General features: G+C 49.2%; 1 protein-coding gene across 4 annotated transcripts in view; it reads right to left on the bottom strand.

The window, feature by feature from the left end:
- Window positions 1–1,868: 1,868 nt before the first annotated feature.
- The window catches only part of KIF17 (kinesin family member 17), a 45,933-nt gene continuing 30,858 nt past the window's right edge, over window positions 1,869–16,943 (bottom strand). Inside the window, exons 11-15 of one of the 4 annotated variants that reach the window (XM_075994671.1) lie at window positions 15,390–15,621; window positions 5,501–5,759; window positions 4,351–4,418; window positions 3,885–4,002; window positions 1,869–2,606 (exon numbers count right to left, since the gene is read on the bottom strand). In XM_075994671.1, coding sequence (XP_075850786.1) covers window positions 2,428–2,606; window positions 3,885–4,002; window positions 4,351–4,418; window positions 5,501–5,759; window positions 15,390–15,621 — 856 coding nt within the window. In that variant the 3' untranslated portion in view covers window positions 1,869–2,427. Of the gene's footprint in view, window positions 2,607–3,884; window positions 4,006–4,350; window positions 4,422–5,500; window positions 5,760–15,389; window positions 15,622–16,943 lie in introns of all 4 variants that reach the window. The other 3 variants (XM_075994669.1, XM_075994665.1, XM_075994662.1) reach the window with 3 other exon arrangements.

Below are 16,943 nucleotides of genomic sequence, written 5' to 3' on the forward strand. Positions count from 1 at the left end.
AATCAACACGGCTCGGCGCCTCTCGGCTCCGCCCAGTCCGCGTTCCCGCCCCGCGTCCCGAGCCCGCGTCCTGCAGGAGCTTGCGGCAGGTCCGGGCCTCAGTGGTGCTACCTGTTAGCTGGCGTGGTCTTCACTAGGCCAGAACAGACCCGGGACTGGGAAAGGGCCCCACCTCCACTATCTCTAGAGAGGAAGGGATTGGAAAAATAAGATCAGGGACGGCGGCACCAGGGGCCTTGGCCGGGGGCTGTCTCACACGGCTTGGTGGCCCACGCTGCAGGCAGTGTGGACTGGCGGTGGACAGGCCTAGCGATTTGAAGGTTGTAGCTTTGCAATTAGCTGGGTTTAGTTTCCAACCTTCATCTCTCTCGCTGTGTTGCCCAGGCCAGTCTCAAACTCCTGGCCTCCCAAAGCGCTGGGATTACAGGCGTGAGCCACCGCTCCTGGCCAAACCCAGCTCCTGGGGCAGGTTTTGAAGCACTTAGCACCGGGTGAGGCTGAGCATCCACTCAGTAATACTGGCTCCCACCCCTTCTAGGTTAATACAAGGGCCACCCAGGCCACCTCAGACCTGCCTCCGTCCCACTATGAGTCTAACTAAAAACTACCACAAGCAGTTCCAAGACTTCTGTTCTCTGGATCCCAACCACAATCCTGGGGCCAAGGTAACTGTGGAGAGAGAAGGTAACAGTTCTTTTCTGACATTTGTCCACCAAGAATGGGACAAAAATCACCACCTCCCTCCATGCATCTCCTTAACTACCTCCCCTGCATTCCCACCAGCTCCACCTCAAGTTAAGCCCCAAGTTAAGCCTCTCACCTCTAACTTCTCCAGAGCCCAGCCTTCTCACCCTCTACACACAATGCCGCTTCAATCCACCTCTAATTCAGACCCAGTGGTGCCAACCTGTTGTTCAGGAGTCTGCTACAGCTCAGGGACACCGAAGGTTCTTCACTCTTGGGTCTCCAATTAAACTCATCTCTGCAGCCTAATCTCAGTTTCTGCTCAAGGCTTCCATGGAACAGCCTTCAACATACCCTGAGCTCCCTCCTGGCACTCGCATCTTAGACCTCCCAGATCAGGATCTTCCTTTGTGGGAGCCCCAACCTAGCGCTGCTGTCTTCAGAATGGCACTCTGTGTTCCCCCATAAAAACCTGATCTCGCCTCCTGTGACTCAGTATGCACTGTATCTGCTTAGACTCATCTCTAGTTATCTAAGCGCCCCTCCCCCCATGCCCACTTCTCCAGAGTGTGAGATCCTTGGCCCAGGCATGTGGCTTGTGGAGCCTCCTACAAAACTGATGCAAAGTAGGAAGGAGGGGGAAGGAGGAGGACTAACATGGAGCACCTACTATGCCCCAGGAGCTTTACATACCCTCTCATTTCATCTTCACAATAATCCTATGAGGTAGGTGTTGTCCCCATTTCACAGATGAGGCTCAGTTCCCTCAGAGGGTGGAGCACCCCACAGGGTACGCCTGAGATTCAGTGGGCAAGGGGTGTGGGCTGTGTCCTAGGTAGCCCTCTAGCTGGGCACAAACAGGGTGGCCTGGATTCATTTCTGGCTAAATCATGATACCCAGTGCCAGCAGAGGCTCCTGAGAACTGTCAAAACCTGGGCCCTTTTCTGACCTCAGCAGACACAGCCATATATTCCACAAGGGCTCTGCTTTCCTGGGTCCCAGCTCCTTTGAGAATCAAATGAAAGTGCAGATGCTCTCCCCAGAAAATATGTACTTGCACTCACAATTGCAGGAGTTGCAGAACCCCTGGAGCCTGTTTGTTCTAAAGGTCCTAGGCAGTTAAGAACCCCTGTTCCAGAAAGAGCTTCCCCATGATGGCCAGGCAGGGGCAGGGAAGGAGAGCTCATCCTAAAAGGCAGTTTATTGGGCAGCTTAATGCGGAGTGACCTTCTCTGGGCCGCAGACCAGCCAGGAGTGGGCTGCCTGGGAACCGCTGCTCTGGGACTCCTGGGCCACCCCGTGGGGCAGGGCTGCCCTCAGGGAGTGGGGCCAGTTGGATGGAAGCACGACTCTCAGCTGCCAAGATGCTGAACTTTATCCACGTGGCAGTGGCTCTTCCAGAGCTGCTGAAGGCCATGAGGCAGGTCTGCGGCTTCTAAGACAAAGACTGACACTGGTGGGCACGAATGGCGGGCTCGGTGCCAGGTGAGTCGATGGAAACACTGATGCGGTGTGGACAGTTGGAGCTGAAGACAGTCTGGCCTCCCGGGGTCTCATGCCCCGGGCAGGGGGGGTTGTCTCTGGGGAACAGGGAAAGGAATGTGTCTTCCCAGGGCTGAGGGACCCCTTGGGCCCCCGGGTCACTGTGGGGGGCAGGTGGGAGGAGGCTCCAGTTGGGGCTGCCCTGAGCAGGCCTAGCAGTCTCTAGAGGCCTACAGGCAGGTAGCGGCAGGCAGCTGTGTTCACAGAGGCTCACTGCCAAAGTTGCTTTTGCTTTTCTTCCGCTTGGCCTTGGTGAAGGGGATGTCGAGAGACTCCAGGCGGAAGGGCCGGGGCTGAGGCATTTCGAGGGCCTGGGTGGATGGGATGGCAGGGTTGCTGCTGAGCGGGCAGCCGAGGCCTGGCGGCGAGTTGTGATGCGCTGTAGGGAAGAGTGCCGGCGCGCTGGTGAGCCAGGAGAGCAGGGGCGGACAGGAAACAGCCCAAGTGTGTGGGGTGGGGAGTCTGGCCCGCCTCCCACCCAGCCAGAGCGACCCCAGGCTCACGCCCAGCAGGGCAGCTGCATCCAAAGGGTCTGGGCTGGGGTTTGGGTTTTTTTTTTTTTTTCCTTTGAGACAGAGTCTCACTTTGTTGCCCAGGCTAGAGTTGAGTGCCGTGGCGTCAGCCTAGCTCACAGCAACCTCAATCTCCTGGGCTCAAGCGATCCTCTTGCCTCAGCCTCCCAAGTAGCTGGGACTACAGGCAAGTGCCACCATGCCCGGCTAATTTTTTGTATATATTTTTTTAGTTGATCAATTAATTTCTTTCTATTTTTTTTTTTTTTTTTTTTTAGTAGAGATGGGGTCTCACTCAGGCTGGTTTCAAACTCCTGACCTCAAGCAATCTGTCCGCCTCTGCCTCCTAGGGTTTGGGGTTTTAAAGCCTCAGACTGAGGCAGCCTGGCATCGCAAGCCAGACAAGCCTGGGTTCCAGGCCCAGCTCCACCACTTCCTAGCAGTATAGCCTTGGGCAAGCCATCTCCCCTCTCTGAGCCTCAGTTTCCTCAACTGCAGCATGGGCACAATGCCTGGCACTCAGTGGGTGCTAGTTTCTTTCCTGTCCTATTTCTTCCCCTTATTCCTCAACTGTACCCACTCTGTCTCTTAAAAAACCTTACTGCAGAACTGAGATTTGCTTTTTATTAATATTTTATTGGAAGCTCTGTGGGCTTTGCTTTTAGTTGTAAAAGCAGAAGAATGAGGTGATTTGCCATTCTTGAAACCATGTTTTGCTTTTGTGGCCCTTTTTGCCCCCCTTGGCTCAGTGGTCCTTCACAGATAGAGTCAACCACCAGAGCTGTCATCTGAGGAAGCTGGCATATACCCAGCCCCTGCAAGCCCACGCCACGGCCCTGAGCCCTGTGCTGAGGGCCTACTGGGTATCAGAGGAGACAGGGCCTCCCCACAGGGAAACAGAGGAGTAGAGGAAAGAGGATACCGTATTGAGCACCTACTGTATGCAAGGCCCTGGGCCATCTCCCCACCTCATGGCATCTAATCCTGATTAGTAGCTGTTGTCCCCCTCATTTTATAGCTGAGGAAACAGGCTCAGAGAGGGAAAGGAGTTCTTGAACCCGGGTCCCTCTGACTCCAGAACCACCCAACGCACTTCTCCCACTTGGTGGAGGGGCTGGAGGGGAGCCGGCGGGCAGGGCACTCACTGAAGCTCTTCATGAGGTCCGTGCTGAGAATCTGGCTGGCCCGCTTGGACCGGAAATAGTTACTGGCAATATTTTCACTGTCGCTACGACTTAGCATCAGCTTGTAGCGGTCTTCTTCCTGCTGAAATTCCAAACCCTCATGGGTCAAGTCCCTGTGTTTGTGCAGTCCTCATCGGGGCCCCTGGCTTCAAGTGATCCTACCACCTCGGCCTCCCGGAGTGGCAGGATTATAGGTGTGAGCCACCATGCCCGACCTGTAAGTGCCTTTGAATGAGGGCCCAAGTGGGTTGAGGGTGCCAATGGAGTAACACAGAAAAGGGTCCAGGCTCAGTTCCCTGGTTTTTTGATCCTTAGGCATGAGGAACATAGAAGACCAGCTCCTGCAGTCACACTGACCCACCACTCTGGGGACAAAGCCCTGTCAGCTCCCCAGGCCTCCCCTCGCTCCCTCTCCCGGGGGCCTTACCATGTTTGGCTCGCCATTGTCTACTGCAGAGGTTTTGCGGGCTGGTTTGTTCTGTGGCCCAGTTGAAACTGCTATGAGAAAACAAAAGCTGGGGTCACTGCTGCCTGGTGCCAGGCCCGGAGGGTGCAAGTGGGCTGCGGCACTCTCCGTGGAGAAGGGGTCAGGCCCGGCTCAGGCTTAGAAACAGGGAAGGACACTTCCCAGCCCAAGCCAAGGCATGACTGTGGGAAACAGACAAGAGGAGGCTCAGACACCACAGAAGCCACTGCCCTGGCTCCAGGCAAGACAGCAGGTGGGTGTGGGCAGGCGGAAAGGCTGCTGCTGCCCACGGCACGTGGGAGATGGTGCTGGCTGGGGTCTCAGCCAGGATGACATCAATGCCATCCATAAACGGCAGAGGCACAGGACCAAGGGGGAGGACTGCTGGGGGCACTGTGGGCTCCCCAAATGGACAGAGCCAGGTCTGTGGCTGGAGAGAGATCCGAGCAAGTGTGACTTTACTCTGAGATTTATCAGAGATGGGGGGCCTTTGAGGTCATCTTATCCAACCCCTTCTTTGCAAAGAAGCCCAGAGATGGGCAGTGATCTTCAAAAGGTCACACAGGAGGTCAGTGGCAAAAGCAGAACTTGAACCAGGCCTGAAACTCTGAACAGCTAGTTTCTACCCAAGGTCCTGCCACTCACTGCTGTGACTGACTTTACGTCACTTATCCCCTCTGACATTTAGTTTCCTCATCTGTAAAATAGTCTTCATCCCTCAGAGGGCTGTTGTCAGGGTGAAGTACTGCCAGTGCTCATGACAGTGGCCACATGTACCGAGCACTGACTGTGTGCTAGGCACTGCTAGAAGGGTTTTACGTGTACTGATGCACTTTAAGCCTCATAGCAACTTTAAGGTGCTGTTATTCATCCCCATTTCATAGATGAGGACACTGAGTCCCAAAGAGGTCACACAGGGAATGGTGCAGCCAGGATACCAGCCCACGTCTGTCTACCTCCAGAATACAGCACCTTCTCAGAGCCCTGATGTGACCTGGGCCACCTGTGTGCTGCGCCCGCAGCCTGCAGGGGAGGCCCACGCTCCCGACAGTCTGCAGGACGAGGAACCGCAAGGCAGGGCAGGAGGGCGAGGGCCAGCTAGGCTCCTGACCTACTGGGAGGCTTGTTTTGATGATGATGGGCTCCGGGATCTTCCAGAAGCCATTATCCTCATCCCAGCAGGACTCGCGCCGAATCCTCTCGAGGTTGCTGTAGTTACAGTCCCTGCGGATCAGGGGCTGCACCTGCTCCAGGAGCTGCTGGAAGAGCATGGAGTCACGTTCCTGCCGGCGGATGGTGGCCAAATAATCAATCTTCTCCAGCTCAAACTCCGACTGCAGATCCTTGATCTCCACCTCTGCTGCCCGAAGCTGAAAGCAAAGGGTGACAGGCGGTGGGCAGGGAAAGATACCTCCCCATCCACCTGGCCACCCCCGTCACTGTCCTGCCAGCAGGACTGAGCACCTGTTCCTGGTCTGCTCACGCACCCGTCCTTATCTCCACCATCCCTCCAGCCATCCCCCCTTCTCCGATACCCACCGATCCCCCCACCTATCCACTCGCCCACCTCCCACCTCCCCACCCAGCGTTTAAAGGAGGACCTAATGTGTCCCCAGCCCTGCAAAATGTAGAGGGAAAGTTGATCATCAACCCAACAGCCAGCCCTCAGTCACTATCCCCTACGCACACATGGTATTCGGGGGTCTTTCAGAAGTAACCACACACGACAACTTAGGCCCCACTGTCCTTAAAAGACCTCAGACAACTGCACAAGTGGCATTTCTAAGGGAAGCAACAGGCATAAACTCTCAGACTTGACCGTCCTCATTCTCGCACTGCCATGTTGCTCTGTGACAGTGTAACAGACACTGGACTTAACAGTCGGACCCACCTTGATTTGACCACAGATTCCAGATTCTTTCAGTCTCCTGCCCAGGTCTGCCAGACTGACCCTCCGTTCTCTCCCGAGCACAGGTGACTGCCAACTCCCGCTATGCCCACGCTTCCCTGGGCCCCTAGTGCACAGTCCACTTCCTCAAAGAGCAGGTTCCATTTGATTAGTAAAGAAGGATGCTTTAAATTCATGGGAATGATAATAACCCAGTGGGGAACATCTGGTAGGGGTGTTCAAGTGGTGGTGGGGGGGGTGTCAGGAACACCTGACGGGTAGGGAAGCCATCACCAAGGGGCTGGTGCACAGGGTTTCAGCTCCATTTCTTAAGCTGAGTGGTGGACATATGGCGTTCATGGTAGTAATCACTATATTAATATATTTTTGTACATCTGGAATCATGCATAATAATTTTTAACAGCTTTATTGAGATATAACTCACATCATATAATTCACCTATTGAAAGGGTATAATTCAGTGGCTCTTAATATTTTCACAAAGTTGTGCAACCATCACCACAGTCAAGTTTAGAACATTTTCATCACCCCCCAAAAAAACTCCATACCCATTAGTATTTACTCCCCAACCCCCAGTCTCAGGCAGCCACTAATCTACTTTCCATCTCTATAGATTTGCCCATTCTGGACACTTTGTATAAGTGTAATTACACAATATGTGGCCTTTTGTGCCTGGTTCTTTCACTTAGCATAATGTTTCCAAGGTTCATCCACGTTGTGGCACATATCAATGCTTCGTTCCTTTTTACTGCCGAATATATTCCATTGTATGTATGCACCACATTTTACTTTCCCATTCATGACTGTTTCCACTTTGGGGTTTGTTATGGTTTGAATATCCCCTACAAAATGCATGTTGAAATTTAATTGTCAATGTAACGGTATTGGAAGGTGGGCCTTTAAGAGGCTTCACCTTCATGAATGGATTCATGTCATATTGTGGAGTTGATTGTCAGAGGAATGGGCTCCTGACAAAAGGATAAGTTCAACCCCATTCTGTGTCTTACACGCACTCTTGCCCTTCCCCCCTGAGATAGCGCTGCCCTCACCAGATGCTGGTGTCATGCTCTTGGACTTCTCGGCCTCCAGAACCATGAGCCAAATAAACCTCTTTGTAAAATAAATTACCTGGTGTCAGGTCTTCTGTTATAGCAGCAGAAAATGGACCAAGACAGGGCTATTATGAACAATGCTAGTGCTATGAAGACTACTAGTGTACAAGTTTTGTGTGGAAATGTTTTCATTTCTCTTGAGTGTAATTGCTGGGTCACATGGTAACACTGTTTAACCAATTGAGGAACTGTCAGATGTTTTCCAAAGCAGCAGCACCATTTTACATACTCATAAGCAATGTATGAGGGCTCCAATTGCTCCACATCCTCACTCACCAATATTTGTTATTTTATTTTATTTTATTTTGGTAGAGACGGGTCTCCTTATGTTTGCTCAGGCTCGTCTCAAACTCCCGGGCTCAAGCAATCCTCCAGCCTCAGCATCCCAGAGTGTTGGGATTACAGGCTGTGAGCCACCATGCCCATGTCTTTTTTTATTATAGTCATCCTAATTGGTGTGAAGTGGTATTAATATCATTGTGGTTTTGATTTGCATTTCCCTGACGGCTAATGACGTTGAACACCTTTCATGTGCTTATTGCCCATTTGTATATTTTCTTTGGAGAAATGTCTATTCAGATCTTTTGCCCATTTTAACACTAGGCTGTCTTTTTATTATTGAGTTGTAAGGGTTCTTTATATATTCTAATACAAGAATCTTACCAGATATATGATTTGCAAATATTTTCTCTCATTCTATGAGCTGTCTTTTCTCTTTCTTTTTCTTTATTTTTATTTTTATTTTTTTGAGACAAAGTCTCACTCTGTTGCCCTGGCTAGAGTGCCATGGAGTCAGCCTTGCTCACAGCAACCTCAAACTTCTGGGCTCAAGCGATACTCCTGCCTCAGCCTCCCAAGTAGCTGGGACTATAGGCATGCACCACCATGCCTGGCTAATTTTTTCTATATATCTTTAGTTGTCCGGCTAATTTCTTTCTATTTTTAGTAGAGATGGGGTCTCACTCTTGCTCAGGCTGGTCTCGAACTCCTGACCTCGAGTGATCCTTCCACCTCAGCCTCCCAGAGTGCTAAGATTACAGATGTGAGCCACTGCATCTGGCCTCTCTTTCTTGATAGTATCCGTTTTTGTTTTTTGGTTTTTTTTTTTTGAAACAGAGTCTCACTTTGTTGTCCAGGCTAGAGTGAGTGCCGTGGCGTCAGCCTAGCTCACAGCAATCTCAAACTCCTGGGCTCAAGCAATCCTACTGCCTCAGCCTCCCAAGTTAGCTGGGACTATAGGCATGTGCCACCATGCCCGGCTAATTTTTTTTTCTATATATATTAGTTGGCCAATTAATTTCTATTTATAGTAGAGACAGGGTCTCACTCTTGCTCAGGCTGGTTTCGAACTCTTGACCTCGAGCAATCCACCCGCCTCTGTCTCCCAGAGTGCTAGGATTATAGGCATGAGCCACCTCGCCTGGCCCTGATAGTATCCTTTGAAGCACAAAAGTTTTAATTTTGATGAAATCCAATTTATCTATTTTTTTCTTTTGTTACTTGTGCTTTTGGTGTCATACCTAAGAAATCATTGCCTAATCCAAGATAACAAAGATTTATGCCTATGTTTTCTTCTAAGAGTTTTATAGTTTTAGCTCTTATATTTAGGTTTTGGTCCATTATGAGTTAATTTTTATATATGGTATGAGGTAGGGGTCCAACATCATTCTTTGGCATGTGGCTATCCAGTTGTCTCAGTCCCATTTGACAAAACTGTCCTTTCTCCATTGAATTGTCTTGGCATCCTTGTCAAAAATCAATTGACTATAAATGTGAGGGTTTATTTTTGAATGTTCAGTTCTATTTCATTGATCTGTATGTCTGTAGATGGGGAAAACATTCAGTCTTTCACCATTGAGTATGTTGAAAGCTGTGAGTTTTTCATAGATTCCCTTTATCAGGTAGAAGAAGTTCCCTCTGATTCCTAGTTTGTTGAGTTTTTTCTTTGTTTTCTTTTTTAGGGACAAGGTCTTGCTCTGGTGCTCAGGCTGGAATGCAGTGGCGTGATCATAGATCACCGCATCCTCAAACTCCTGGACTCAAGTGATCCTCCCACCTTAGCCTCCTGACTTGCTGGGGCCACAGGTATGCACCAACACGCCCTGATAAATTTTTTTATTTTTTGTAGATATGGGGTCTCTCCATGTTGCCCAAGCTGGTCTTGAACTCGTGGCCTCAAGTGATCCTCCTGCCTCAGTCTCCCAAAGTGCTGGGATTACAGGTATGAGCCACTGGGCCTGGCTGATTGAATGTTTTTATCATGACAAGTGTCATCTACCAAATGCTTTTTCTGCATCTACCATGTGACGTTTGTCCTTTGCTCTACTGGTATGTGTTATATTAACTGATTTTTGGATGCTAAACCGGCCTTGCATTTCTGGGATAAATCCTGCTTCAGCATGGTGTATAGCCCTTTTTATTATATGTTGTTGGATTTCATTTGTTAGTATTTTGTGGAGCATTTCGCATCTATAGTCATAGGAAATATTGGTCTGTAGTTTCCTGTTATATCTTAGCCTGGTTTTGATAAGATAATTAATACTGGACCCATAGAATAAGTTGAAAAGTATTCTATTTTTCAATGATTTTCAAAATACCCTTTTAAACCAAAAGCCTTCACTTTACAAACAAAATCTAGTTATAAGATATAATGGAAGAGGATACCCCAAATAGGAAAACAAATAAAAAATGTCTAGATGTAAAATTAATAAGATATGTCCACAACCTATATGAGGAAATTTATAAGACACTCCTGAATGACACAAAAATTGATTTGAACTAATAGAAAAATATACCATGTTCTTGGGCAGAAAAATCCACCTCCTAAAGGTATCAATATTCCCAAGCTAATTAATAAATATATGGTAACTCCCCCCAAAATTCCATCAGTTAATTTCTTTCCTTTCTCTCTCTCTCTCTTTCTCTCTCTCTTTCTCTCTCTCTCTCTCTCTCTCTCTCTCTCTCTTTCTTTCTTTCTTTCTTTCTTTCTTTCTTTCTTTCTTTCTTTCTTTCTTTCTAAATTCATTTGGAAAACAAAAAAACAAATAAGAAAGACTATCTAGGAAAAACCTCAAAAAGAAAATCACTGAGATTATAGAACATTATAAAGCCTCTATTTAAAATGATGTGGCTGGCACTCATACATGAATAGACAGGGCAAGAGAAATGAATAAAAAAATCCAGAAATAGATCTAAATGGACATAGAAATTAAGTATACAATAAAGACTGTGGAAAATAAATGGACTTAAAAAAAAGGTATTGCAATACATGGATAGCCACATAGAAGAGATAATATAATGATAATCATGTCCTCGCACATGCACCAGGATAAACTGCAAGTGGATCAGAGATTGAAATGTGAAAAATGAGCCCAGGCAAGTTCTAGAAGAAAATATGAGTGAACTTTCCCAAATCTTAAATTTTTATATGGCAAAAATACCATAGAGTTTAAAGACAAATGAAAAACTGGAAAAAAAGTATTTACAACTTACATCACAGACCAGAGTTAATCTTCCTAACATAAAAAGCTTCTACAGGCCGGGCACGGTGGCTCATGCCTGTAATCCTAGCACTCTGGGAGGCCGAGGCAGGTGGATTGCTCGAGGTCAGGAGTTCGGAGTTCGAAACCAGCTTGAGCCAGAGCAAGACCCCGTCTCCACTATAAATACAAAGAAATTAATTGGCCAACTAACATATATATAGAAAAAACTAGTCAGGCATGGTGGCGCATGCCTGTAGTCCCAGCTACTTGGGAGGCTGAGGCAGAAGGATTGCTTGAGCCCAGGAGTTTGAGGTTGTTGTGAGCTAGGCTGATACCATGGTACTCACTCTAGCCTGGGCAACAAAGTGAGACTCTGTCTTAAAAAAAAATTAAAAAAATAAAAAGCTTCTACAAGTAGAAAAGAAAAAGGCCATCAACTCTAATAGAAATGGGGCAAAATGTGAACATAGTTCAGAGGGGAAAAAACCCTGTAAATTTCCCTAAAAATATAAAATATGCTCAACATTTCTCATAATAATAAAAATGCAAATTATTGCATTTAATTTGAAAAAATGCAAATTAAAACTAGACTGAGATATTGTCTATTGTTTCTCATGTAACAAAATGGCAAAAACCCAAGTATTTTTTTCAATATATTGTGACAAGGATGTGAGAAAACACATTTATACATGCTAATGGAGATGCAAAACAATACAGCACCTATGGAGGGACAGTTGGCAATATCTAGCAAAATTATATTTGCATTTATTCTTTTTTGTAGAGAGACGAGGTCTTGCTCTGTTGCCCAGGGTGGAGTACAGTGGCACGATTATAGCTCACTGCAGCCCTGAACACCTGAGCAAAAGTGATCCTCCTGCCTCAGCTTCCTGAGAAGCTGAAACTATAAATATGGGCCACCACCTGGCTGAATTTTAAAATTTAAAAGAAAAAAAATTTTTTTAAAAATTGAGATAGGGTCTAGCCATGTTGCCCAGGCTGGTCTTCAATTCCTGGACTCAAGTGATCCTCCTGCCTCAGCCTCCCAGATCACTGGGATTACAGGTGCTTGCCACCATGCCTGGCTCTGCGTTTACCTTTGTCTCAGCATTCCCAATTGGAGGAATGAATTCTGAAGAAAGCTACCCAAAATACAAAAGTAATATGCACAGGCTGTTCACTGTAGCACCCTTTATCACAGCAACAGATTGGAAACAGTCCAAATGTCCATCAAGAGAGGATGGACTGATGGTCTGTTGGGCTGATTACTCACACCTATAATCCTAGCACTCTGGAAGGCTGAGGCAGGCTGATCACTCAAGGTCAAGAATTCAAAACCAGCCTGAGCAAGAGCGAGACCTCGTCTCTACTATAAATAGAAAGAAATTAATTGGTCAACTAAAAATATAGAAAAAATTAGCTGGGCATGGTGGCGCATGCCTGTAGTCCCAGCTACTTGGGAGGCTGAGGCAGGAGGATCGCTTGAGCCCAGGAGTTTGAGGTTGCTGTGAGATAGGCTGACGCCATGGCACTCCAGCCTGGGCAACAGAGTGAGAATCTGTCTCCAAAGAAGAATTAAAAAAAAATAGAGAGAAGACGGACTGAATAAACAATGATCCATCCTCACAATGGAATACTATGTTGCCATAAAAAAGAATGAGGACTATCTCTGCACACTGCTATGGGGTGATCTTCAGAATACTGTTTATTGCTATGTGAAAAATGGTAAAAGAAAGTGTGTATTATAGCTATTTTTTTCTTAGAAGGAGAGAGGACATGTGTGCACATACACACATACATACATAGTTCCTTATACTGAAATCAAAATGCACAGAGAGTTCCAGGTGCCTGTGGCTGACGACAGCCATCGAAATCTGGATCTCTCAGCAAGATCCTCCAAAAAACACAAAAACAACAAGGAGAGAAAATAAAGCCACTCCTAGCCAGGCTAGAACACAGAGAACACTAGAAGCTTCTAATGACAGGTAAGTAGAGGGATAAATCCCCAAGTCCCCCAGACAGCTGCTGAGCTACACCCCAGAAGAGCAAGTGCTTTCCCGGGTGAGAAAATCCTGAGACCAGATCTGAAGCCCGACACAGGGAAAGTGCAAAAGAGATCAGAGGTGTGCAGGATGGCAGGAGCCAGTCTCCGCATTGCACCTCTTCTGGAGGACGCTTACAGCAAATTTAGAAGCCAGAGGCAACCTGGAGGTGGAAACAAAGTCCTGCAGAAACAAGAGAAAAATCACAAAAGACACCCTGACCCCAACCACCAAAAAAAACAAACTTTCACACCCCAAGATTTTTGCCCCCTGGTTTTATGCCCATGGATGTGTTATCTTGGCAAAAAAGAATTAAGGTTGTTAATCAATTAACCTTAAAAAAGAGAGAGAGAGTATCCTGGCTTATATTGGCAGGCCCAATCTAATCACCTAAGCACTTGGGCCTTTGGAAGCAGAAGAGGAAGACAAGAGGCAGGCGGGGGAAATGTGATAGAAAAGATGCTTCTGGAAGATGAGGGAGGAGTAGAGTTAGCCCAACCGGGAGAGGGACTGTCCCCACCCTGGCTGTCTCTAAAGGGGCCCCTGAACCCAGGAGAGCAGGCAGCAGCCACGGCCGACAGCCGGCAAGAAATGGGGACTTCGGAGCTACAGCTAAGCTCATAGGACTAAGTTCGGCCAACAGGAGTCTGGACAAGGATCCTCCTTACACCAAAAGAAACCTCCAGAAGGAAATGCAGGCCTGCTCACACCTGGATTTCAGCCTTGTGGAATTATAAGCAGAGGAACCAGCCTACCTGCATCCAGACTTTGACCTACAGAACTGTGAGATAATAAAGTCGTGTGGTTTTAAGCAGCTAAATGTGTGATAATCTGAGGCAGCAGCGATAGGAAGCGAATCCGAGCTCTGTTTAGGCGACACTGTACAAACGGGACAGTGTGCACTGAGCAAGAAACCTGGGGAGCCGCCTCAGCCTCTGCCTTCAGCTGTTTCTGTGAGCCCAGAAAAACAGGATGTACGACACAACCAGAGGACAGGAGACGTACCTAATCAAAGCTACTGCAAGAAACAGAAAATGAAAATCAAAACGTTTCAGTGTAGAAAATTCTCGCCCAGAGCACGAGCACACAGAACCAAACGAGCCAATTAAACATGTAGCACGACATCCCAACTTGAATAAAATGTCCTTAAACAGGCAAGCACAGGTACGAACACTTCCAATCTGAAACTGAAAAACTTAAAGCAGGCCGGCCACGGTGGCTCACACCTGTAATCCTAGCTCTCTGGGAGGCCGAGGAGGGCAGATTCCTTGAGGTCAGGAGTTCAAAACCAGCCTGAGCAAGAGCGAGACCCCGTCTCTACTATAAAGAGAAAGAAATTAATTGGCCGACTAATATATAGAGGAAAAATTAGCCGGGCATGGTGGCGCATGCCTGTAGTCCCAGCTACTCGGGAGGCTGAGGCAGGAGGATAGCTGAGCCCAGGAGTTTGAGGTTGCTGTGAGTTAGGCTGATGCCGTGACACTCACTGAAGCCTGGGCAACAAAGCGACACATTTTTTTCTGTCTCAAAAAAAAAAAGAAAGAAAGAAAGAAAAACTTAAAGCAGACATGGACTAAAAAATCAAGATGTGAAATGGGACATTAACAAAAAGAAGGAAATAAGCAACCCTAGAAATGCAGGCTGAATCACAGAGGACAAATGCAACTTTACTGAAAACATGACGAGGAGCACTAAGAAAAGGCACGAAATTAGCCAAGAAAAAAAAAATACAGAGGTTAAAAGAAGAAGAAAGTAGCAGCTTTACGCTTTGGCGAGACCCTTTGGTTGCCAGTGCTGGGGTGGGGGAGACCCCGACGGCCAAGGGGAGGAGGCTACGCAGGAGGCCGAGTGACCCTGCCAGGGACAGAGCGCCTGCTCCAGCCCGGCCTCAGTACCACCTTCCAGCCACACGCCAGCCGTCTCTGCCCAGCACCGGCTGGCTCTGCCCGATGGCTCTGCCCCAGTCACCCCGGGGCCAGCTTCTACCTCTCAGGGCCCCCAGAAGTCTTCACCTCCATGAGAAGGTCGCTGTCCCCCACCTAGGGTAGACCCAGGTACTTCCGGTGCTGGTTTCTGGGTACACTCACGTCATGGAAGTGAATCAAGTTGTGCATTTGTGATGTGTGCACTTAACCATCCATAACAATAAAAACCTAAAAGTCACGTCGCCTGCCCTGGGATTCCCTTCACAGGACTACCCACTGCCCCACACTCTCTTGTCGACGTCTCCCCTGTGCTGTTCATTACGTACCCACACTGCCCCTGGGATGGCAGCTCCACGACAGCAGGGACACGTCTGTCACTGTGACCACTGTACCCCCCCCACCCCCTGCATCAGAGCACACGCTTGGCAAAGACTAGAGGGCTGCCTGCCATCACCACTACAGGGCGTGGTGATGCCTGCACGGAGCCTCGCCCACCCCTGGGCAGCCGGCACGGGGAGCCCCCGGAGGCCTCACCTTCCTCTGCATCTTCTCCAGCAGCTTGCTCTTGGCCCGCACCTCCTCCTGGATGGAGTCGTAGACGTTGAGCAGCACCCAGTCCCCGCTGTCCTCGTCCGAGTTCTGCAGGGCCGCCAGCAGCTGCTTCTTGCGCTCGTCCGCATAGCGCTTCCGCCGCCGGTGCTTCTCCTTCAGGTCCTTGTTCTTGGCCTGCTCCCCACCCACCACCTGCTGCTCCAACAGCTGCAGACTGCCAATGCACACGAGGAAGCAAAGAGAACAATACCTGCCCATCACTGAGCACTTGCCATCCGTGTGATCCCACCCGGTCCTCCTGACAAGCCCACTCTGCGGGGAGGGAAGCGAGGCTCAGAGAGGGGACCCCCCCAGGACTCCGATCAGACCCTGCAGAAATCCGTGGGCTTGGAGCCAACCCACCCCGACCACCCACCTCCCCGCGCTGGTGGCCCTGCAGCTGGGCAGGCCCTGCTACGCTCTGAGGCAACGGCAGGATTAGAATAACCCTGGGTGTGAAAACTGCTCAGTGCATGCAGCGCACATTGCTTATCAGACAGTGGCACGCACGATACACTTTAAAAAATATTTATATCCCAAATGCTCAAAAATGTTTAGAGTTTTGCTGTTTAAAAGTACAACTTTTAAATAACTACGGAGAAAGCCTATGTGGAACTCCCACTAACAAAGCCCCACAAAAGTGTTTCAGACCCTGCCTCTTTCCAAAGGGAGGTGAGGAGCTGGTGCCAAAGGGCAGCACAAGGACTCAGCAGAGGACCGGGGAGACCACGCTCAGAGGCAGCAGTGGGACTTCGCAAGCTGAGCACCGGCTCTGACCCAGCCCACGCCAGCCAGAGAGGAAGGGAGTCGCGTCCAAGTCACTGCTCTGCCGGAAGTCCTTCTGCGGGTCCCATGGGGAGGAAGCCCAGGCACCCAGGAGGGCACAGAGGGTGCCTCCATCTCCTCTCCCCCTGCACCCCAGCACCCCAGTCACCCCAACTCTAACTCGTTGCTCGTTGTCCGCAAACACCCAGGCCGAGTCCCACCTGCGCCTCTGGGAGGCTGCGCCCTTTGTCTAGAATGCGACCAGGCGTGTGTCCTGCAAACCCTGCTCAGCTGTCCCCCCTCCTGTGAGGCCTTCCCGACCTCCTCTCCACAGCAGGTTGTGGAGGCAGCCACAACACACGCTGAGTGCTTTCTGTGCGCCCGGCACTGGCTGCCACCCCTCCGGGCACTGCATCTGACCCTCCCCCACCAGCTTCTCAAAATCACTCATTTTGTAGTGCCGGAGCTAAAGCTCAGAGAGGTTTAAAGTCTGCCTGAGGTGGCAGAGCTAGTGGAGGAAGCATGAAGGGAACCCAGGCAGCCGACTGCTCAGCCCATGTGCTTCCAGCTGCTACAGGACATGGCCCTCCCTGGGCCTGTGTGTCTGTCCCCACCCCAGACTCGGGGCCCCTTGAAGGCCAAGGCTGAATCTCATTCATCCTCGCATCCCAGTGCCCAGCACTTAGTAGTTGCTCAGTTAATGTTTGAACTGTGGCCTCTGGGCCTGGGTCT

Source organism: Microcebus murinus, chromosome 2 (genome assembly GCF_040939455.1).
Source record: "Microcebus murinus isolate Inina chromosome 2, M.murinus_Inina_mat1.0, whole genome shotgun sequence".
Lineage (NCBI taxonomy): Eukaryota > Metazoa > Chordata > Mammalia > Primates > Cheirogaleidae > Microcebus > Microcebus murinus.